The 24,651-nt window shown below is 42.0% G+C and overlaps 1 protein-coding gene across 7 annotated transcripts in view; it reads left to right on the top strand.

Moving 5' to 3' along the window:
* The window catches only part of CC2D2B (coiled-coil and C2 domain containing 2B), a 1,917,855-nt gene that overhangs the window by 1,749,385 nt on the left and 143,819 nt on the right, over positions 1 to 24,651 (top strand). For all 7 annotated transcript variants that reach the window (XM_078643430.1, XM_078643434.1, XM_078643435.1 and 4 more), the window contains 3 exons: positions 829 to 855; positions 936 to 1,136; positions 3,489 to 3,587. In XM_078643430.1, the coding sequence (XP_078499556.1) occupies positions 829 to 855; positions 936 to 1,136; positions 3,489 to 3,587 (327 nt within the window). The remainder of the gene's footprint in view (positions 1 to 828; positions 856 to 935; positions 1,137 to 3,488; positions 3,588 to 24,651) is intronic.

The raw sequence follows: 24,651 nt of genomic DNA on the forward strand, positions 1-24,651 counted from the left end.
CCAAGTTTAAATAAATCAATTTTTACTCATAGGAGGCTTGCGTATCTATGCCAATTTGGAGCCATTTATGAAACAGAAACGATTGAAAACAAGCTTTCAGGGACCTTTGCCATGTTCTTAAACTGGAAGAATTAGGCACTAGTCAGGGAGATTTTGAGCTGCCCCCTTCCACCCCTTCCCCGATCCTAAAAGAAACAGTCAGTTCAGACAAATAAGAATTCAATTTTGTGTTGGTGATTATACATTCTCGAACTTTTGATCACGTTAGAGGCCACTGAACTGTCTCTTCCCCAGTGGATAGTGTATGAGGGTGGGTTTTGGAGTGTACACCTCCGGACCGATGTAATCGCAAAATGAGGCCAAACCACGGTTTTGGAATATACATTGATTTAAAACTATTAATCCCAAACCAGAAAAGTGAGTGCTGAGGTCCACTTGCTATTGGGTTCAAAAAGAGAGAAGTGTAGCGAGAAGTCCACGTTTTTGTTAAATATGGTAGTGACCACACACCATATTATTTCCTGTTCTACGATGTCACACTCAGAAACAAGAGTATGCTTGTGTGAACCAGATTACTCAGGCCTAGGTGAAAGTAGTGCCCTACAAGGGGGTGGATCCTTCCACTACATCTAAGCACTGCCCTCTCAATAGCTTGCTTAATCTTCCCGACGGCCCCCAGCGCCTTGACACCTTCGGGTAATTCTTCATCTGCTCTCCCTTATCCAGAATCGTTAAATGTCATTATATACAAAGAAATTATGTGTAGATTTTACATATATGTCTAATCGGAAAGACGTGTGATTAATTTCAGATTTGTCTTTGTTTCAGGACAGTGAAGACGATTTGTTTTGGACAGTGAGTATTCTGTGTTATATGAAACTAACACTTCTATAGGATATGTAAATATTTTACATTGATTTATACCATGCTTGTAGTCTACAGATCTTGACGATGACAAACTTCTGCAAATTGCATACAGTTTTCGAAGATCTTGTAAGGAGTTGTTCCCGCAAAGAAGGATCGTAACCACTGTATTTAGCACTGAAGGACAAAATATGCTTGTAACAAAATATATTATGGCGATGAACCCACCAGAAAATCTAGCCATCCATAAAAATGATCTACAATTAACTTGTGTAAGTGAAAAACACATTTTCCTAATTTAAACATGCAAAGGATTGTTATATATATTTTTTTATTATACCCAATTTATACCTGCGTCCTGTTAGGTGGTTGTCCCGTTGCACTATGGGTTGCTCAAGTGCTCCTATGGACAATTTTTTTAAAGCTACAATTTACTAAGTATGCAGGAATCAGGTCACTGTTTCATGTGAAAGTGTATCTTGTCCCTCTGTCCCTGAGCCTGGAAATAGCCACTAATTTGACCACTCTGATGACCTCCCCTCCCCCACTTTGGGTCCATCTCTGATGTGATGGGACACTCCTCTGTCATTATGCAGAATTTTCAACATTGTTGGGACACTAGGTATAGTGGTACTTATGTGTGTCATAATTCTGGCCCAAGCACTAAGATGATAATCCTTGGCATAGTGGTGATTATTCTTAGCATAATATGTGCATCTACGGTACGATACTGCCCACGCCTAGTTGTATAGCACCAGAATATCATAATCAAAATGCCATCTGACGGCACTATTGTGTCCCATATACAAAACTATTGTCTCATTAGAGTAAATAACATAAAGTCTACAGCCAATGGGACAATGTTTTGTAAATAATATCCAGGGCCTCTACCCCCTGTGTATTCCCACTGGGGTAAAGCCCTGTACAGCACTCCGGGCCAGATGTAAAACCAGTGTAAATTGCGAGTCGCAATTTGCGCTCAATTGCGAGTTGCAAATTGCGAGTTGCAATTTACAATGTACAACAGTGTCAGAGACACTGATTGTGATTCCCAATGTGGTTGCAAAATGCGAGCCTCATGAATATTAATGAGGCACTCGCAATTTGCGACCCCATTGAGAATGGCTGGCCCTCCCATGGATGGTGGCCTGCTGGGCTCAGTAGACCTCCATGTCTGGGACTGCTTTTCAGTAAAACTGTTCTTTTTTTTTTTTAAATGCAGCCCGTTTTCCTTAAAGGAAAACAGGATGCATTAAAAAAAAAAAGAAACGCTTTTGTTTCATTTTTAGGTTGAGCATTCGAGACCTCTTGTATATACTTTAGTATATACTTATATATTAGTATATACTTGTATGTACATGTACTTTGTGGGCTCTGGAGATCAGCCCTAGGACTTGTCTGCTTCCGCTTAGGGACTTTTTTTTGTGTTCAACTGCCTCTATTTAACTGTCTTAATAAAAAAGGACCAGTAGAGGTCAGTGATATACCAGAATTGCTTTCTGCTAAGGGACTTTATTTTTTTATTTTTTCTGGCAACTGCCTCTATTTAACTTTCTTGATAGAAAACGCCCAGAGGTCAGTAAAAAACAGAATCACTTTAGCATTCTCTAGATTCCAGTCCATAGAAATTGTCTTCTACAAGCACCCATAGACAATCATATTTTTCCAAATCTTGTATTTTCAGTGATATGACCACCAAAGGCCATTATTTTATATTAAAAGCAGAGCTTTGGACTATACCATTTCCCGCTGTAAGGCAATATTTCTCTCCATGTGTTCCCATACCTGGCGTGTCACGCAGTTTGGTTCTTACTTTCCACCATGTTAAAGAACAGTAGATGTTTCAGCAGCCAGGCTAATGTGCTGCATTTCTAAATAGATATAAGGTCCCAAAGGCGAGATCGATTGCATTGCAATTGCTTGTTTAAGGGCAGGTAGTGGTCCCTGGGACCACTGCCTGCCCCTAAAAAATATTTTCCCCTGCATTTGCAAAGGGGACCCCTTCCCATTTGCGAATGCATTACCACCCTCTTGAAGAGGGCAGTAAATTGTAAGTGTTTTGCGACCGTAATTGCGGTCGAAAAACATTCGTACGGGGATTGTGAGTCGCTATTAGGAAGGGAACACCTCTTCCTATTAGCAAATCGCATAACACTATTTTGCGAGTCTCAAATTATTTGCGACTCACAAAATAGTGTTAGTACATTGCCAGAGGAAAATTGTATCCTCAAATGGGTCGCAAACCCCGTTGCGCATGCAATTTTCCATCGTACATCTGGCCCTCCGTTGCTTGCCTGCTAGGCTCGCACTTTAGAACTATAAAATCATACAAACACACATAAGACATTATTTTTCTGTCAGACAATATATTAGCTAATGTTTTCTAACATACAACCTCTGTAGCACAATGATGGGCCTTGCAAAATGTGGCAAATGCTTGGCATATTGTAGACATCCATAGCATGGTGATACCCACGTCTGACTTCCTACTCTTGGTTTAATGGTGGTAATGCTTAGCCTCTTTAGCCCTCGAAATTACATTTTTTGCATCTAATTGTGCCCGTCTGCGTCTTTGAAAATATGAGATTAATGACTTATGATCTTATTTCTAATTGTGTTTACAGGAACTCACAGCCCGCTTTGTGTCTTTAATTCCTTGTCTTGCTGACATTATGGAAATTAGCGAAGCCTTTGAATACTTCCCCTGCTGGATGACATGTGAGGTAGCTATATGAAGCATATTAATGCTATTCTGTACATTTATTTTTAATGTGCATTTCTGAGCTATCACAGGTCCACAGAGAGCTGCCCGCTCCTAGATAATTGCTCAATTCGAGAGGCACTGGGTGCCACAGATCTCCCCATGTTACCTGCCTATTTCTTAGAATGATCCGGAACATGGTTGGGCAACCATCCAGGTTCTTCTGTAGCATGAATAGAGACACTGCAAAGCGCTATGGGCTGCATGCTGGTACCCCACAGCTTGGTCCCACAGGGACAGGAGTGCAGGGTGGGGAGCCCCAGCAACAAAACACACAGCTACGGACACTGCACTGTCTACAGCACATGAGCTCACTCTCTGAGTTTGTGATTGTGTGCATGCTCTGCCAAATGTATAAATTTGCTGTTGAGCAGGCTTGCAACTTTGCTCTGCACCTGCTCCCTGGCCCTGATAGGCCTGCACTCTTTCATGGTACAGCACTTGAAGCACGAACACGTCCATTAAGGCCATGTCTTCATAAATGAAGACTACAAATATTTTAGGAGGAGAAAATGCTGTTTGTAGACCTCTTAAAAGGTAGATTGATGTCAAGATCGACATTAGTGTATCATAAAAGCATTACATATGAGAGCACGGATAAATGCAACATGCTTCAGAATCTGATTAACTAGCAATCAGAGCCCTTTTTAGGTCTCGCCTACGCAGCGCGCATGCGCTAGTAGGAGACCTTTAGCCGTCGTTCTGCACTTTTTCGAAGCACATACTCGTGCTTGTGGCAGCATCCACCTTGCGGGAGCGAGCAGGAGCGTGCTACAAGCACGAGTATGTGCTTCAAAAAAGAGCAGACTGCGCGCGCGCACGCACATGCGCACGCACCATTCCCGGCCCACACATGATTGCAGTGCCGTGCACAGCTCTCTCTTGTTTATTTTTCTTGTCCCTTTTGCTTCATCTATTTGTGTTTTGTTTTTTCCTTCTCAATATCTCATACGCCTTTCTCTCTTTCTTCCTCTTCCTCTCTCGCATCTGTCTCTTTCTTCTGCCTGTTCCTCTCTCTCGTCTCTTATCTTTTTTTCTCATTCCTTTCATTTTCTCGTTGTGCTTGTTAGCTTCTGTAGTAAGGAATCCCATTGCGAATTTGGTAACAATACTGTTTTGATGTGCCTTAAATATGTTATCTGTGCGTGTATTGTCAATTGATAGATAAAGAATATAATGGGCATCTTCATCCAATAAATGCAAGGCTTCAAAATAAATTGAATTTCTGAGGACAGATGAGTGAGTGAAGTTCTGAAAAACAAGACACTATTCGCAGCCAGTCTTGCTATAAAAGGTGCAGGAGTTAAACCCGAGCACTGTCATTACGGCAACAAAGTCCTCTTATCAACCTAATTCTGCCTTGTGATTTGGAGCCTTCCCGGCTCTCTCTGGGCTGGCTTATTTGCTTTCCCAGCAGGACACGACTTTCATACAGCAGCCTTTCCCAGCAGGACGGGCTCATTCCACAGAACACGTCCCCGCCCTTGAAGTAATCTCCCTCCGGCCGCATTTTTCCCATGGGACAGCAGGCGGCTGGAACTGTACCCATTAACAAGCTTAACTTTCTGAGTCTAGTCTAATAAATATTAGGCAATTTACTTGTTGAAGCAGGGAGGGAAGGGTGACCGAGCGGGGGGAGGGGTGGTGGTTACTTTGTGCAGGCCCTGATGTTCTCTACTGTGGCGACACTCCCAACAGAACGATTTGGGGGTGTTAATTGGAGCCCCAGATAACAACCATATTTGCTCTCGTTTCTTTCTGGTAATAGAGTCCCTCTCTGGTGTGTAATGGTCCTTGTGGGCAGATCGAATGGTGGCACCAACCAGCAAGCATTACCACGATTATCTACTGTCTTGAGAACATTTTGCTGAGGGCACCGCTCATATCAAAGGGGAAACAAGCATTGGCATATCCAATAGGTCTCGCTTTTGGGACCTTATAAGTATTTAGTTATGCAGCACAATATCCTTACTGCAACAACATTAACTGTTGCATGGCTAAACACTTATAAGGTCCCAAAGGCGTGACCTATTGGCTATGCCAATGCTTGTTTTTTCAGGTATGGTTAGGAACAGTTTTCTCTGGTTGGACGACCACATGCCATTAATTCTTTAAAAAAGTACAGAAAGATGCAGTATGGACAACGAATGGGCTTAGGGCCAGCCGCCCTAACCCACTGGCTTGCATTTCCAACCCTTTGGCTTTCATGTTTTTTCATGCTTTGCCATTGCTTGAATGGGCTGTCCTACAAGGTCATAAGCCCTACATCTCCCTGCCCGTACCACTCCCTGCTCTGACCTCTCCTGGCTGGGGCGCTACCCTGCCTACATTTCTCCCAACCTGCACCCTCACCTCTCCCAAACTGTATCTCTCCCTCACTTAGGAGCATATTAGCAAGAACCTCGTTAAAATTTTGGTAGTTTTAGCGGCAGGAAACTGCCGCTAAAACGGCTATAAGGGGCTTGCTAATATGCGTTATAGAATTCCAATAGAAGCCCATGTTAGATGTCCTGCACATCTAACCTGGGCTTCTATTGGAATTCTATAACGCATATTAGCAAGCCCATTATCGCCGTTTTAGCTGCAGTTTCCTGCTGCTAAAACGGCGATAATTTTAACAAGGTTGTTGCTAATATGCCCCTTAACCGCTCCATGACATAACTCTCCCTGCGCCACCCCTAGCTTGCAGCTTACCCTCACATACAGCTCCCGGCCTGCACCTCTCCAAACACTCACTCCATCTAATTTCATTTGGAATCTATTGTATTGATAGAGTGGTTCCACCTAAGTTCTGTACAAATCGAAAAATGTACCATATCGAAGTACATTCAAAATGAGTGGAAATTACAAAGGAACACTGAAAATAATTCAGCAATGCCTGAGCAGAACTAAAAACTGCCATGAAATGCCTTGTAGAGCAGATGTGATTTAAGAGAAGCTGGAAAGAAGTTTAAAAAAGAGTTTAAAGAAAGAAAAGAGTCTAAAGCCAGAGAACGTTATTTCCAGAGCCTGAATCAAGAGGGGAAACCAGGGCACAAGTCCTCAAAAAACAAGGAAGGGACGCTCCAAGTTAGGTGGTGTCACAGGAAGTGACGTCACGACAGGAAGTGATGTCACAAAATGTAGTCCCATCTTATCACAGGGAGACCCGCTTCTCTTGGGGGGCCACGTTAACCCACTGTGGAATGGAGCGCCATTCTCTGACAGTCTCTGCGCGCAGATCACCAGTTTACAGAACATCCCTTCCTTCGATACAATACCATCCAGGTCGGATTTCTCACAGGCTACCACTGGCCTGACATCACTTACTAAATGCGCGTTGCCAACTCGCTACTTACGCACCACGCATCCTAGTACACAGAAGCGCTGGTAAACAATTCCATGGAATCACGCACCTGCGAGCTCCAATATAAACAGAACTTTTCTCCAACAGCCAGGCACCACCACAACAGCTCACAAGATGGACAGCCAGCCCTGTACTTGGGAGATCGACGGGGTGGCTGTGCGGGCAAGTAACGCCATCATTGAAAGTCCAGCTTTTGGGCAGGGGGGACTCCACCCGGTAAAACAAGTCGGGGGACTCCGTCCACCCGCGTGTTACCCCGACTTGAGCCCTGAGGAAAACCGATTTGAATCTAGAGTGACACACAAATCTTTGTGAATTGCGAGGCAGAGCTCAAGGTACAGGAGGGATTGTAAAGCTGGCCCAGAGAGGAAAGACAGTAAGTGCAGGGAAAAGAACAGTGAACAAAGCAGGAGAGAATGAGAACTTGTTAGGTTAAAGGTCAGAAAGAAGGAGATTTTTTGAAGGTTGTAGAGCTGGTAATGTCAAAACCATAAAATAGTAAAGATTTACAAAGACAATGAGAGACTGGAATACAAATAATGTCAACATAATGGGTTAAAGGTGACAGAGACCAGTTACAGGTGGAAAAAGATAGCTGAAGATGGCAAGGATGAATGAGGGGAAGTAGTGGGGAAGAAGAGGATTTGATGTTTTTGATTGATTGATAGGTCAAGTGCACGAGAAGTAATAATGAATTGAGAGCTGAAGGGCATAAAGAGATATTGGGCCTGAATCACAGAACTAACTTAAGACTAAATCCTAAACTTACTACCATTTTGGTATTCACAGAAGGCACTTACTCATTTTGGTATTCACAGAAGGCACTTGCTCATTTTGGTATTCACAGAAGGCACTTACTCATCAATGAGATGAGAGACCTATTGCCTTGGAAATGCTTGTTTTTCTTGCTCCTAACTGGCCTTCAACACCTCTTCCGGGATAGCAAGCACTATGTAAATATATTTACAATTAGAAGCACTTCAGGCAAGCATCCTGGAAGGAAATCATTGTTTAGCAATCTGATCTGCTCCGGTTTCACAGCACAAGTGAACACTTCTTGAATGGCATTACAGCTTTAAGTACTTTAATTTCATAATGAACTGTCCGGGACGTTTTTTTAAGAGTGCAAGAAGTGAGGCCCGGGAATGCGCAACCCCCTTACCAGGGCTCCATGGCCCCCATGGGGGTCGCGCCCCACAGTTTGAAGACCTCTGCCCTAAACCTTCCCTTTTGCGCCTATGAGTCACCCCTATGGTAGGCCTAAGGGCAGGGTGTATTGTAGGTAAAATGTAGTACATGCCCTGGTGTGTGTGGCATGTCCTGATAGTGAATTACACCCATTTTCGTTTTTCACTATTGCAAGGCTAACTGTCCCCCATAGGCAGAATGGGCAGTTTGATTATAACATCTCATAATCCTAACTGACTCAGGGAACGAGTTTAGTATGCCTGAACTGATAACATACATCTTTTAGTGAAGGTGGTTTTAACATTCTGTGTTTGAAAATACCACTTATAGAAAGTAGGTATATTCTTGCCGAACTGTCCAAACCTGCCTCTGCTAGGCTGTGTATTCCTTGTATGGAGTTTTAGTGACAGGGGCATTCCAGGAGACAGGATGAGTGAGCACAGGGCTGACTAGAGCTATCTGCATGTAGATGGGTGGGAGGAGTGCACCTGGGAACTGAATAGGACTGTGCCTGCCTTCCACAATGCCGGCTCCACCTCCTGTGGTGCGTCTGATGTCCCTGGCCCAAACTGTTAAAGGAAAGAAGGAGTCTTGTCAAGAAAGTGCTCCAGGACTGCACAGAACTGGTTTGGACTGGATGCAGCACCCTCTGCCTACAGAGGACAAATGATTTGCTAGTATAAATATTGGGACCCAGAGCCAAGAACTTTAGATCACTTTGAGAAACAAGAAGAAACCTTTGCTGAGGAGAAGAACCAGAGGAACTGAGGAAGAGACTATCCCTAGCTGAGTGCTGTCTGGGGGATTGGCCTGCAGTGGTTGCCTGACTGCCAAAGAAAGGAGAAAGGACTTTGTGCTACTTTTATTCAACTTGTGAAGGATCTCCAAGGGCTTGAGATAGAACTTGCCTCCTGCTGAAGTCTCAGGGACAATCAGACTTCACCCAGCAGCTCCCCAAAAGTTATTTGCCTGCAGTTGTGTTGGGATTTCTGAGGGACTGTGTGTCGCAAGGAGCTGGAAGCGCGACTCACGAAGAAGAAGCGTGTCGCCACCGCAGCCGCTTTCGTTGCATCACTGAAGAAGGGTGTCACCGCCGCCGCTGTCGCTTCACCTCGCAGAAGCACCTCGCATCGCCGGAGAAGAGTGTCGCCGTCGCATCAGATACTGTCGCATCATCAGGCAGCGTGTCGCTGCGGCAGCCGCTGTCGACGCATCACTGAAAAAGGGTGTCGCCGCTGTAGCTGTTGCATTGCATCGCCGAAGCGTCTCACCGGACGCCGTCGCATCCCTGGAGAAGCGTGTCGCAGGGCCTGTTGCGGCTACAAAGAATCATTGAGTCGCCGCACGGCCGTCAGGCATCTTGTCGCATCAAGGAGAAGACGCCATTTTTATTTCATTGCACCGGATCTTCATTGCATCACGGCGCTGCTGGTCGCATTACCTCCCCACGCCGAGAAGGACCGACGCATCCCCTAAGCATTATTAGGGACCCAACGCATCACCGTTCTTGCATGTAAGGAACCAACACTTCACCTTCCCTGCAACACTTTCATTGTATGGCATTACGCATCCAAAGGTACATTGAACTCAAAGTGTCGCATTTTACCTCTAGAGAGAACTAAGCTAATTCTACCATTTTTAATGTGCAGTTTTGTGGATTTTTGTTGTTTGTGGTTGGTCTTATGTTAAGTGCATATAAAAATACTTATTTTTATACTACAACTTGTGTGGTGTCTATCTGTAGTCTTGTCATTGGGTTACTGTATGTGTTCACAAATGCTTTACGCATTGCCTCTGAGATAAGCCTGCCTGCTCGTGCCAAGCTACCAAGGGGATGAGCAGGGGTTATTTTAGGAGTGTACCCCCTTACCCTGACTAGACGTAAGTGTCCCTATTTTGACAAAGGTACCTACCTCTGCCAACTAGAGACCCCGAAATCTAACAGAGCTCTATTGGCTACCTGCTAGGAAAAGAATTTCCTTTAAGGGCCTGTGTCTGGCACACAAAGCACTGCATGGCTCAGTCCCAGAGTATCTCAAAAGTACATTTAGATGTTTCCCTCCCAAAAGACAATTATGAGCAGCCACTTCAAGTTCAGTGATCATTGCCAGAACTAAGGAAGTGGCATGGGGTGGTTGCAGTTTTGTTTATTCGCATGCATTCTTTGGAATAAACTTAAAAGTCAGGCAAATTTTCTTTGCTTTTGTAAGCATTTAAAAACCTGCCTGTTTTCACTTTCTTTATAATTCTGTAGCTTTCATTCTTTCAGTCTTTCATTATTTTTGGTATGAAGGTTGGACGTAGGAAAATGCTAGCGCCAAGATGCTCGAGGGGAATTGCTTGCTTTAGAAATTTTAAAATCAATTTATTTGACATGTCTAATACATTTTTTATTGTTTTTTTGTTTAAGTTTGTGTCGGGGTATTTATTGGTAGTTGGGGGAGTTATGTTTCATTATTAACTCATCAATTTTAATTGATTTTTTTAAAGTGTTATTTGTTTGTTTACATGTTTAAAAAAGTTTTAAATTATGTACTACATTTTCATTTTGGTTGTGGGGTTTACTCTTTATATAGTTAACTCAATAATGATGCTCATTTCTATTTTATTTAATCTACATTTACATATTTTAGATACAAAAATATTTGGATACATATTATAGTAAATTATTATGGTACAGTTTTTATGAATAGTGAAATGTAACTTAATTATTGCTATTTGTTTAATGTTTTAAAATGTAATGTTTGATTTTATTTTTTATATATTTATTATTTTATCATTTTGTTTTTGGTATATGGAGTATGTTGGTGGAATGAATAGTGCTTTTAATTAAAACATTTTTAAATTATTAACTAAATAAAGAAATAAAAACAAATTAGCATAAAAAACTTTTATTAATTTCCTTTTAAGTTTGTGTGTTATGTTTTTGAGTGGTTGACAGGCACTGTTTTATTTAATTATTATTTGTTTATTGAAAAAAATTAATTTTGTGTCATTCTTACATCTTTATTAGTTGTTAAGAGTTACTTTGAGTTAAAAAAAATGTTTAATATATTTAGAGTTTGGAAGTTATTTATGTACCTCTATGAAATCATTTTACTTTTTATTGTATTAGTGTGAGTTGTGCTTGTACCCCCGAATGTATGCGCTCTACTCAGTTTTTGTTAGACTGGAGTTTAAATAGTAAATCAGAATCCTCTACCCAATGTATGCACTTTCCCCATGTTTGTTAGAAACGATATCCCAAAAATCAAAGCGATCCTCCAAATGAATACTGTTTCCCCAAAGTTTGTTAGATTGTAGGTCAGATTGTATACATGACCCAGACCTCAGTGTATGCACTTTCCTCAATGTTTTGAGACTGGAGTTACAAGAATAAATATTCCCCTTCTCCTGTATGCACTTTCTACAATGTATGTTAGGTGGGAGTCACAATAGTAGCTCTGACCCTCCCAATGTAAGCACTTTCACAACTGTTTGTTAGATTGAGAAAGAAACGTAAATTGTACCCCCCTCCTCCAATGTATGCACTTTCCAATTTTTTGTATGACTTTAGATAAATTAGTGCATTTTAGTTCATTTTTATATATTTATTTTTAAATCCTTTTGAATTTGAGTTACATATTACTTTATCCTCAAATTTACTTCAGACATTCTGGGGATTTTTATTAAAATTATATATTTTCAAAATATTTAATTTTTATAATGTATTTTGTGTTGTGCTTTGATTTTTTAAATGTGATGCTATGTTTTTTATTTTTAATATTAATGTGCGTTATATGTTTTATATTCTTTAAATTATAATTATATGTTTCGGTATTTTATTGTGAATTACAATTATTATATTTTTCATTTAAGTTTTATTTGAATGTGTATAATAAATGTATACTTTAATATTAAAATGTATCTTTAATTGTAATAAATGTATTTCTGTAATTCTCTGTATTTTTAAATGTTTTAAAAGCTATAAACGTCATGTGTATATTTTATTTTTGTGTTACAGCATGGGCTTAGGGGGAGGGAGTTATAGCAAGAATCACATGAGAAGAGCAGGTCAATGAACTCAGCAGCCATAGTGAGTGACATCTCTGACACATCTTAAGGCACAAGTGGAAATATATACATTCCACAGACCAGAAATGTAAACTGAAGAATATAACTATTTTCAGTAACTCACATCTTTCTCTTCCTCTCTGTTTCTCACATTATTCTGTCTTTTTCTGTCTCTCCCTGTCTGTCTTTCCCTCTCTTTGTATTTCCATGTTTTTCTCTGTCTCTCCTTGTCCCTCTCTCTCTCTGCCTCTATGTTTTTCTTTTTCTGTCTTCTCTATTTTTTAATTTCTTGCTGTCTCTGCCTGCCTTTCTTTCCCTCTCTCTATTCCCCTTCCCTTTAATTTCTCCATCCTTCCCTGGCTTTCATTGCATGTTTTTCACTAGCTGTCTATCTGCAGTCTCCATCCCGTTTCTTTCCTTGTCTTTCTCTGTGTCTCCATGTCTTTCTCTTTCGGTCTTTCTGTATTATCCCTCTATTGTCTCTCTCTCTCTCTCTTACTCCCTGTTTCTCTCGCCTTGTCCCTTACTGTCTTTGTCTCTTCCAGTCTTACCCTGTCTGTCCCTGTCTTTCTGTGTCTCTGTGCCTCTCTTTGACTCTGTATCTCCATGCCTTTCTCGTTTCCTGTCTTTCTGTACAACTTGATTGGTCTCTCTCTCTCTCTCTCTCTCAGAATGTATCAGCACATGCATGGCGAGCACTGCCATTTAGACATAAATTCATGCCTGCAAATAGGGGACAGAGTGCATTTTAGCTACAGTCTGTTGCACTATCTGCAATGACAGAAATGCATTGTGGGAACTTACTGCCTCCACTTCTGTGGAAACAGAAGATGTTGTGGCCATAATCTGCACTCACGTCTGCAACGATAGTAGGGCCATATGTATGAACACATTTTCCCGTAGACACAGAATGGGTAAAACCCTTTGATACATCTGGCCCGTAGTTTGTAGGACAGAAGTTCTTGTGGTCATAATCTGTCTCCACAGCTGCAGAGAAAAAGAGATGTATCGGCCCAATCTGGTACAGCTTCTTCAGGGAAACAAGTGTGTAGTGGCCACAATCGGTCCTCGCATCTGAAGGAATAGGCCTGTTCTTTTCCAACATCAGCGGGCACAGTGGTGTATTTTGGGCCCATTTGGTCCCCGAAAATGTGGGTACAGTAGTCTCTGTCTTGTTTAGGACGTTTAAAAGCAAGTCATATTTACACTCAGGGAACTAACAAAGCAAGGATATCATCTGAGGTCTTGTCACAAGAAAAAAAAATAAACAAGGGCAGCATAGAAATGGGTTTTGGCTTTCTTGAGTAGCTTCTTTAAGGCTGTAGCTCAGCACCTGATTGGCACATAATTCTATTAGTTTACCTAGTTAGTGTCTTCATTATGCAAGAACGGTGAACTGTCCATGTAAGCGGAAAGGCTGTGCATTATTACTCATTCAAGATTTCTTTTTAGGTTTGAGGATTATTGGTGGTTGTGCCTTTGAAGCGCAATATTGTATTCTATTATCCCCCAAGGGCTTTGATTGAGCCTTCTTCAGCTGTATGAACACATTCATTTGTAATGTGTAAATTTAAAAAATATTGAATCACAATTTACAAATTGCAAAGCAATATTTAAGAAGCCTCTTGATTACCAGCTACTGATTTATTCTGATTTACATTCTTTATACTGTGATTCATTTTGATTCAGTATTTGGTGGCAAATTGCAAATGTCGCTTTGGAAGCTAACAATGACATCACAAACAGTAAATCCTGTGTATGGAGAACACTGCTGGCCTGGAAGGGCTCGAAGGGGAGGTGTGCTGGTTCAATGAGAGCCTTTACAAACATGGAAAGCCAAAGTACATAGAAAGAGGGTGCAGGAGTTGGAAATTCTTGCAGAGGAATGTGTTTTGAACAACTATAAGTTGTTTGGCAAACAGACCCTCTATCTGCCTGAAGCCACCAAAAGAGCTAGTTGCATTATTATTTGCAATGTCAATAGGTCAAACTTTCAGTAATGCGAGACCTATTGCATTGCTAATGCTTGTTTAAACTTGATCTTACTTCCGGGATCCAATGACATTCTTCAACAGCAGGCCAGTGGCCTGTAGAAAAGGTCCTAAATGTTCCCCCTCCAGAGAACGGCATGGAAGGATGCTGTATTTGCGCTCAGAGGGTGGGGGGAGACCTCACAAAATGATTTATTGTAATGGACTGTCGTTTTAATTTATTTCACATTATTGTATCAACTGACCACACAGTTAGAACAGTTACCCCATCAATAGTTTCATGCCAGCAGTAATGAGGGGAGGGGTGAGGGTGTACAAGTGAGGAGTCAAGAGATGGCCAGAGCTGGCCAACCAAAAGAATCAATTGGTGATGTCCGCTGGGTGGGAACCAAGCACCGAAAGGGTGCACGGATGCACAATATTAACCAACCAGAGAAAAGGAATTTTAAGAAGCAGGCCAATTAACCAACCAAAAGCGGTGGGTATGGCTAAAGTCACTGATAGCCCATATATGGAATACAGCATGCCTCAATGAGCAGCGCGTGCACTGTCCTAGCTCGACCTAATAATCTGGCAAGGCATACAAGAAAAAATCGATACAGTTGGTGTAACTTTGAACAATATAGTGGACAAACGGCAGGATTCAGTATTACGTTGAGGATTCTCTGGTGAGTAAGCCGGCTTTGCAGTTGATGGCATTTCGCGGTCTGACACAATAATAACTTTTGCTATCCCGGTTAATTCGCAGCGGGCGGCAGTCCTGCTGTGTGGGAGAACCCTTCCCGTGTTTCCTACCTGAGTATTATTGTGGTGTTCAAGGTGGAGTCGACACATATTTGGTAAACACGGCCTCCTTGAAGATAGATACTTGGTGAGTTGTGCTGGTTTTGGAGTTTTGGTAACAGCTATGCGTTGGTGTTTAAATACGTGGTTTAGGCTGGAGATTAAGAGTTATTGAATTACTTGCAGCGTAATATTGAACTGGCATTTTAGCAAGAACCAGTTACTAGCAGCGAGACTCCACATTGACGCAAGAACAGCTATAGTATTTTTGCGCACTACCAAGGAAACATGGTGTACTAAACGAGATGGGATATCTGGTGTGGAGGTATTTATGGATATTGCAGTAGATGCAGACTAAAGCATGGGGGTGCACGTTGACTCATAGTAATGCATGTGAGCACAGTTAAGACTCAGGGTCACGCACACTGGTTTACAGACAATTTGGAAGACCGTGCTGTGGCTTGTCTTGCTCTGGGGTGAGTATGTTTGTTGAGAGGGTGGTCACTCACATTTTCCGTTTTCTTTAAGATTTTATCACAATATTTGAACTTTGTTCACTTCTTTCTTCATGGATCTCTTTCTTTTCTGGCCTTGATGTCATTTGTTCACGAGCTTGTGTTGAACTTGGGCTCACTACACTAATTTGAGCACCTCTCGTGTATATCTACCTCACAGGACTGAGGGCCATTCAGGTCTTTTGTATGTACTCATGTGACTTTATTTGATGTATACTTATTGGTATTATGATTTGTTTATAGATTCCCATGAAGAGGTGGGGGTTTGACACCAGAAAAGCAGTGGGATTTAGATGACCAACTCCTGACATGTATGATTTATAATTGGAAAACGATGAACTTTTTTTGAAAAATTCGACTTGGAATATATACATAACTACGAAGCAACAGAGTGAGGGTGTCACGGACACTCATTGGGACATTTTTTTTTTTTACTTTCTTTATTAACAGTTTCCAATAGGTCAGAATTAAAACACTTGATAGCCTCAGACAAGCGAACCAGGGTCTTAATGCCCTGCCTATACATTGGCAGTAACAGGGTGAATATCAAAACAGAAAGCATGAACACAGTTTCCTCATCTCTCAGTTTCGCCTTCCCCACCTCCCGCGCCCTAGATATCTTCAGACTGAGCTATCATTTGCGATTCCTGTATCTCGAGACCATAATACTGTATCCAGGGAGTCCAAATTTTCTTGGGGCACCCCCTGGCCACATATGTGGTCTTCTCACCTAACATGTACATGTTCATCCCCTTTTTAGGTCTCGTGACCTATCAATGCGCATGCGCATTGAGAGAAGCGAGACTATAGGGCTCTAAACAAAGTTTAACTAACTGTGGCGATTTGGTGCTGTGCCCGTGCGCTTTTAGGTCAATGCGCAAGCGCATTGACCTAAAATGCGCGTGCACAGCATCAAATCGTCAGCCATCTGTTGCCCAGCTTGGTGCCGCTCCACCCCCTGCGGCATCAAAGGCTTTCACGGCCGGCTGGCCGTGCTTTCAGTTTCAGGAGAGCTGCATTGTTTTCACGGCCGGCCTCAGGCCGTGACTCGCATTTCTCCTTCCTTCCAGCGCTGCCTTTTACTTGTTTGCTTGTTTATGTTGTCGGTGATACTTTCAAAAGCGTTTTGTAAAAAAATAAACATTATTTGTTTTGTAAGGCTTTCTTGTTTTTTTGTTACATTGTAATGTGAGCGTTGTGTTTGCAACGTGTTTTTAAAAAGCGTTGTTTCCCATTGATCACCATATCCGTGAAGCTGCATTCACTCTCCTCCCGCCCCTCTCCAATCCCCATCTATTCTCCCACCCTGTGCCTGTTCCACACGCATTGTGTATGTCTTTTCTTGCACCGGGCTGACAGTTTAAATGCCAATGCTTTCTCGCTGTCTCTGCCACTCTCTCCCTCCCACCCACATCCATCCCTGTTTACAGTATTAACTCCATGTACTCTTTACTCTCGCTGCGGCTCTCTGTCTCTGCTTCTCATCATGTCTCCTACCCTCCCCCTTCATCTCTGGCTGACAGTAAACTCCATCGCAGGGCGCTCTCGCTCACTCTCTCTATACCTCTCCCTCACACCCTCCTCCTCCACACGTCTCTCCCCCCCTCCCCCAATCCATCTCCGGCTCAGTTTAAGTGCCCATTTACTCACACAAACGACACCCAAAGTGCTGGTGCCTTCCCCGTGCATACCAAGCGGCCATAATTATCTGCGCTATTACAACGAACACTGAAGGAATTCATAATGGAGGGGGTTAGGGGGGGAGGGGATCATGGGCCAACTTTGATTAAACTGCTCCAGGTGGGGTATTATCAACTAGTCTTAGTCCAGACTTTTGGTCTGCAACTTTTTGCATCTTTTTGGGTTTAACATCTCTTTTCAGTATACAGATTGAGGGGTAGCTAATCCAGTGAGCGTTGCTCTGATATTATTTCCCACGGAATCGCGGTGTTCGTCAAGTCCACTTTAAAAATGCTGCCTGACCCCCGTTTCCTCCCTCTATCTCAGTGTCAGTGTTGCTGCTGCTTCTTTCTTTTTTCCAGCCTGTGCTGCTTCTTTCGTTTTCCTTCTTTCCGCTCACCTTCCCATTGTCTGTGTTAATTCTTCACTCCACCACTCACTCTGCCATTATATGTGCTGCCCCCACCCAAATCAAACAACCACTTTTTTTTTATACTAGCTGGCGCGCCTTATGTTTAAAAAAGTTAAAAGCCATTGTTATTTGTAATATCAATACATCTAAGTCACGTAAATACAAAACATGTTGCATTACAAATGCTATAGGTGTCACATTTGCGAAAGTTATAACTATTGGCATTGTAAATGACAAAGCTATTAATTTAGATATTTTAAAAAACAACACATAAATGAAAAAAAAGTCATTTATAAGACCAATAGCTCAAACTTTCCTAATGCAAGACCTATTGCATTTCCAATGCTTGTTCCATTTGTCGTCTACTGTGGGCACCTGTGTCACACGCCAGTTACGAGCCACATCTCTTTTTGCAACTACCAAGCCAAGATTGGTAAGCAGCAATTGTGTTTTTGAGAGCTCCACTTCTGTACTTATGCCTAATAGCACGAATTTGGGGTCTCTGGGTATCTTCTTGCCTATAACTGCCTCCAGCTCTAATACTATATTGTCCCAGTAGACCTGAATTCTTCGGCACTCCCATATCGTGTGGAAATAATTACCAGTTTCCTCATTGCATCTGATGCAATTAGGTGATTCTGCCCTTCCCATCTTGTGTAGTCTTGCCCTGTCTAATAAGTCCTGTGTAAGAATTTGAATTGAATTGGTCTAAGTTGTGTCTTGATGACCACTTTGCGCGGGTGTTTCAACGCATTTTCCCAGTCCAAGTCTTCTAAAACTCCCAACTCCCATTCCCACTTTACTCTTAGTTTCTGAAGCGTATCTGGTTTATTGTTTATTATGGGACCGTAAGTCCAAGAGACTGCTTTTTCCGCAAATTCACCCATGAGGAGTCTCCCCTCTAGCGGGGAATATTCGGGTAATGTTTCTGTGTCTACGCGTTGTGCCTCCCATGCATGGGCCAGCCTCAAATATTTATAATACTGTGTCTGTTGTAAATCATAGTCCCTCTGGACATCAGAAAATGTGGCTAATTTCTTACGATCTAAAATGTCTTTGATTCTGGAAATACCCAGGAGATCCCAATTTTTAAAACCACTCAGTTTTACAAACTCTTTGAGCCTCTCTCCTACCCAGAGAGGAGTTTCTCTAATTATTTTATTGTTCCAGTTGATATACCGATCTGTTTTTTTCCAAGCAGTTAGCACCACCTGTGTGGATGTGAGTAGTTTTGTTGTTCCCTTCCCCCCATAAAGATAGTGTGTATGCGGGTGCAGTTCCAATTGTCTGTGCTCCAACGCATAAGTAGGGTGATCCCGGGCATGTGTTCCCAGTCGTTTACCACCATGAGGTGGGTAGTATAATAATAAGCTCTTATATCAGGTAGAGATATGCCGCCATTGCACTGGTTGCATTGCAAGCGCCACTCTAGGGTGTTTCCCCTCCCAGAGAAACGTACGGAAAGTACCATCTATCTTACTAAAGACTTCATCTGGGATGGGAAAATATGTGTTCTGAAGGATGTAACGGAATTTTGGCAACGTTATCATCTTATATAATGCGGCCTTACCTAAGAGTGTCAGTGGTAGTGTGCTCCATCTTTCTATGTCCGTCTTAACTTCTCTCAGGATTCTCTACAGGTTCCGGCTAAGTGCCTCTCTTCGGCCTGTAGTAATATAAATGCCAAAATATTTAATGACAATATTGTTTACTTGGAGGCGTCCCATGCGTTCGGGAGACTCCCATCCCGGGTTTGCATTATATAAACAGGATTTGTCCCAGTTTATTTTTTAGCAAGCAAGTTTGCCTTAGCAGTCGAAACACTCAAATATTCGTGGAAGCGTCTGTCTGGGGTTCGTAACGTAGAGAAGGATGTCACCCGCATATAAAGATATGCGTTCATCCTGAGTCTCAGTGTCCTTAAGTCGAAAGCCTGGTATATCTGGATTCATCCGAACAGCGCATGCGAGGGGTTCCAGCACGAGGGAAAAGAGAAGGGGAGATAGGGGGCATCCTTGCCTCGTCCCGCGCTCTATCGGAAAGTCCCCCGAGAGTACCCCATTTACTCGTACCTGAGCTATTGGCTGTTCGTATAAAGCGGCAATCCATCGCATAAAAATAGGGCCAAAGCCGAATTTCGCCTGTGTTACCATTAGAAAGGGCCAGTGAACAGTTTTGATGCATTTTCCGCATCCAATGATAATATGAAATGCGGGTCTGTCCTGGCTGTTGCTACTTCTAGCCAGTTATGTGTGTGCCTTAAATCTAATCTTGTGGACCTCTTTGGCATAAACCCTGATTGGTCATGATGGATAAGACTGGATATTACTGTTGTGAGCCTATCGCCAAGTATACGCACAATTATCTCCGTTTCTATATTAAAGAGCGAAATGGGCCAATATGAAGCACACTTTTGTGGTCGTCTATCTTTCTTGGGGATCACTACTATTGTAGCTGTACGGAGATCTCTCGGGAGGCTGCCTGCAGTGTGTGCTTCCAGGAACAGGTTTAGGAGATGGGAACTTAACAGAGTCGCATTCTGTTTAAAAAGTCCAGGGGGGAATCCGTTGGGACCCGGAGCTTTCCCGGTTTTCAGGTGGCCAATTGCTTTTCTGACTTCTTCTATCGTTATTTCTTCATCTAACGCTTGCTCATCCTCCTGGTCTAATCTAGGGATCTCGATTGTCTCTGGATACCTTATTATCTGCGATTGTTCTACTAGGGGACGCCTGGCATAGAAGTCTTTATAGTAATTCGCAAAAGCTGTTGCTATCTCGGTGGGGGTCAAGTGTACTTGACCGTCATCCATTTCAATCTGTGTTACCCATTTGGCCTTCAATTCTTTCTTATTGAGTCATGCCAATGGTCTGCCTGTCTTGTCTCCAGTGTGTGGAGTGCACAAAAACGATGGATTTAGGCCCAGATCTCTGTACTGGTGTGAATGTATGACATTGTTCTGCATTCTGTCCATCAATTGTTGTTTTTGCATTCGTCACCCCGAGTGGGACGGGTATGTATGCTCAGACGTGAGTCCCGTGCTCTCCACACCACTGGAGTCAAGCTATCATGGCTGAAGACGGCTGATAGCCAGAAACCGGTCCTAGGATGCTTGATTCCGGTCCAGGGAAGACATGGCTTGGCAGTTCGGGCTGGACTGATCCCATGAGGCACAGGGTCAAGGCTGATTTGCATATGGCCATGTCTGAACTGGGGTGGTGTGGAGTGCAAAAAAACTATGGATTTAGGCCCAGATGTCTGTACTGGGTTGAATGTATTACATTGTTCTGCATTCTGTCTATCAATTGTTGTTTTTGCATTTGTCTTGTCTCCAGTGTCATATAGGCACCTGTACATAGCCTGTATTGCCTGTTGTGCATCGTTCCCTGCTCCAATTATATTTCAAATAGGCTTCCTCCAGCATACTCACAAAGAACTTGACACAAGCCTATTGTCACCCCAGACCCCTTGGACCTTTGGTTGGGGAAGGAAGGAAATTCTAGCCAGTTTATTTAATTTCTTTAATTGTTATTCAACGAACATGACACGTTTCAGCCCCTTGAGATCTTGATCACATAACAGTACCTCGTAGCACCATGTAATTTAAACCATAGGAATCGATAATAGTCATCCATTTCTCAGTGACAAGGTCAACAAAAACAAACAAATATAATGAAAACAATTGCATGACACTATATTTAAATATGAATTCACACATCTATTATCAGCAGAATCGTCCCGACTGGATTATGAGCATTACCTAATGAACCATGGATAATTGGGCTTTCATAGCCTTTAGAACTGTGAACATTGGAAATGAGGAACTGGGTGTATGAATCTTTGACCCAGCTTGTGTAAGATCATTGATGTGTGACTTATAACATTTATTGGTGATGATATTGATGAATTTTGGAATTCTTATCACATTTTGATTATGGCGAAGTACCAAACAAATTTTGTTAATCATATTGTTTTTTTAGAGGGTAAGGTATATGAAGTGTCATCATGTTATCTGTTTTTGCAATAAAACATTTGCTTAATGATAGCAAGATTGAATATACTGTCACGCAGTTGACATTCTTATGTTTGTTTTTATAGATGTTTTTACTAAGAAATGATTGTCTATTATTGATTACTATAGTTTAAATTGCACGGTGTTGTTGGGCAAGGTTATGTGATCAAGACCACAAGGAGTTGAAACACATCATGTTCGCTGACTAACAATTAAAGAAAGCAGGTAAGCCTTCCTCGGGTTTGGCTCGCTTTTCTTACTTTTCCTTGGAGGAAAGTGGTAAGCATTGGATGCCTTTATCACACAGCTAGAAGTCGCTTTCCTTACATATACTTCAGCATGCATGGTAAAGGTGGATGCCAAAAGGCATGTTTTGTGATGGACACATATTGGTCCAATCAATAGTTATTTACACCTTTGACCTTCCATTCATGCTAGTAATATGTAATGTTTTTCCTTTGTGTAAGCCTCCATTTGTCCTCTTTTGTCTTCGAGGTCGTTTTCTATTTAGCTAGACTGTCGACACCTGAAACGGCCAATACCACCTCTATCCGCTCCAATTTAATATAGAATCTTGGCAGAGGGTATACTTTTGATTACAAGAGGGTCTGCATTTGAGTGTGTTTGTTATACAAACATGATAATAGACTTTATCCGGGAGAAATTCAGCTTTTGCTCAAACATGAGTTATCTTCTGGAAATGACTGTGTTTTTCACAAAGTATATGTGTGGCAAGCACGTGTATTTAGCCAACATAATTCTCTTATAATCTCCATTGTTTTGATTAAAGTATATGTGCAATACAGTTTAATTTTCTGGCTTTCTCAGATGAATCTACTTTTTTCCTCTTCTTTGGAAAAGTTTTGAATTAGTTTTTCTTTTTGTTTGTTTTCCCTTGTTTAAAGGGATTCTCATGCAAATATATTTTAACGCATTTCAAATAAAAGGATATTCAGTACTCCAGACAAAATATAATTTTGCTTCAGGAGCGCTCTCCATCAACTAATTAAAAATGGCTATTCTTTCCTCTGTGTTTTTTGTAATGTGGCACCATGTTGTGGTTGTGCCCTGAATCTATCGCCTTCACTGGCTTCAAAAAAGCAGCTGTCCTGCTTCTGCGCTGTGTGAAGCGCAGCATGGGTTATTTGAAACCATTGTAACAAGGAGAGGATGTGGCGCATCGGACAGAACTGCCGGCTTGGGAGCTGGGGATCCTAGCTTGAGCCTCGGCATCGACGCAACAGCCTGTGATTCTGGGAAAATCACTTAATTTCCCAGTGCCCAAGGACCGCGTCTGGAGACCCTCACAGGTAATAATCCGCTCTCCATAAATCTACAAACTTTAACAACACACCGTTTTCAGAACAGGAACTGAAATGACTTTCCCATCTGGTCTCTGAATGTCAGCAGAGTTTGCAAATAGCTAATATCACCCCACGGGTGAGATTGCTTTTTTGAATGATCATCATTGTTGCAACCACCATAACATCCACCCTCAGTAACCTTTATAGCAAGGTATGTGGCCTGCTCGTTATTTCACTATTCGAAGATTTAATTAAAATATATTTAGAAGAATTGCGCTGAGTGATGGTTCCTTTGCAGACTTGGAAGCCAAGGGATCACCGTTCCTCGTTCCAGTCCTTTCACTCTGTGATGCAGGGCTACCTTCTATGACATTCACCCTTAGATACAATATCATGTATTTATTTGTTTCTCTAACTTTTCTCATCCAGCTTGGAGCTCTCACAAAATAAAGCCTTACCTGGAATCATCTTATTTTTTTTGCTTATCTTCTGACATATCCTTGATGGAACCCTGATCTCGTCCATTCATTGGGGCATTACAGAGCCTCTCAGAATGCCTTATTGCAGAGGGAGATCGACCGTTTCTGGCTGGCTCCATAGAAGGTCAGGAAAAGGAAGGGACACTGCCCAACTCAGTCCTCCATTTGGCAGGTTTGATGCTTTGGAGCAGGGTTCTCCAAAGTCGGTCCTGATGGGCCGAATCTATGACAGAGTTTAGCATATCCACATTTAGATAAATGTAGTTATCTTACAAATCTAGCATGGATCCGGAGCTCCAGGACCGACTTTGGAGAATCCTGCTGGAGAGTCCCTAACATTAAAATACTGTGAATACAAATGTGGAGGGAACCATACATAAGATTTACTTCAGTCTTACTTTTAGTTTACCAATATACCCTTATGCAAGGCATCCCAGTCACTGCTGAACAGCAGCCCTTCATGAGGATAAGGATTACGTTGACCATCTAAGTAAGATGCCACTTCAGATCTTTTTGCTTCCAGATTTTGCATTCAGTGGTCTTAGAGTATATGCAACTGGACCTGCCTCATTACATAACCTTAGTGTATCTTTAGTTGTTGCAGATGCACCAGTGTGCAACGTCTGTTGATAAGCGAGTGGAATGTAGACCGGGTCCATGCTGTTTATGGACTAGCTGCTTGGCCCCAGCCACTGGATTTGACCTACCACTTGTTCAAAAAGAGAAACATGACTTTCTTTCCCCATAGAAACCCAAGGCCTCTACTTAATTGTCCAGATCAGGGGTCTCCAACCTTTTCTGTAGTGAGAGCTAATTCTGGTCAAGGAAAGTCCTGCCGAGCTACTAGCATATTTTATCACTGTAAAATGCTGATGATATGTATTACCATTACACTGTGACCACCCTAAGCACGATTATCAGTAGTAACCACCCAAACATTCCAGGTGAAGTTATCAGCGGAAAGCTAGGGAAACGTTTATCAATATTAAATGCTTGTAATCAAGTAAAATTCAAATCATCACATGCTGTGAGCCACAAGGGTATTACCACATTCTATCAAAATCACTTTCCACTTTGAGCAATCAAACTCAATTTTCCAGAAGAAAAACCTTTCTGAAAAACAATTTTTTCCTTTAAAAATCAAATCAGTTTTCCTTGTTAGAAAATAAAGTCGCTAAACCTCAGCTTTTCGTTTTCATTGAGTACCACCATGTACAAATACCTCTCATGGACATATTCTGCTTCAAATACCTAAGTTTTGGAATC

The sequence above is a fragment of the Lissotriton helveticus genome, chromosome 5_1 (genome assembly GCF_964261635.1).
Source record: "Lissotriton helveticus chromosome 5_1, aLisHel1.1, whole genome shotgun sequence".
NCBI lineage: Eukaryota > Metazoa > Chordata > Amphibia > Caudata > Salamandridae > Lissotriton > Lissotriton helveticus.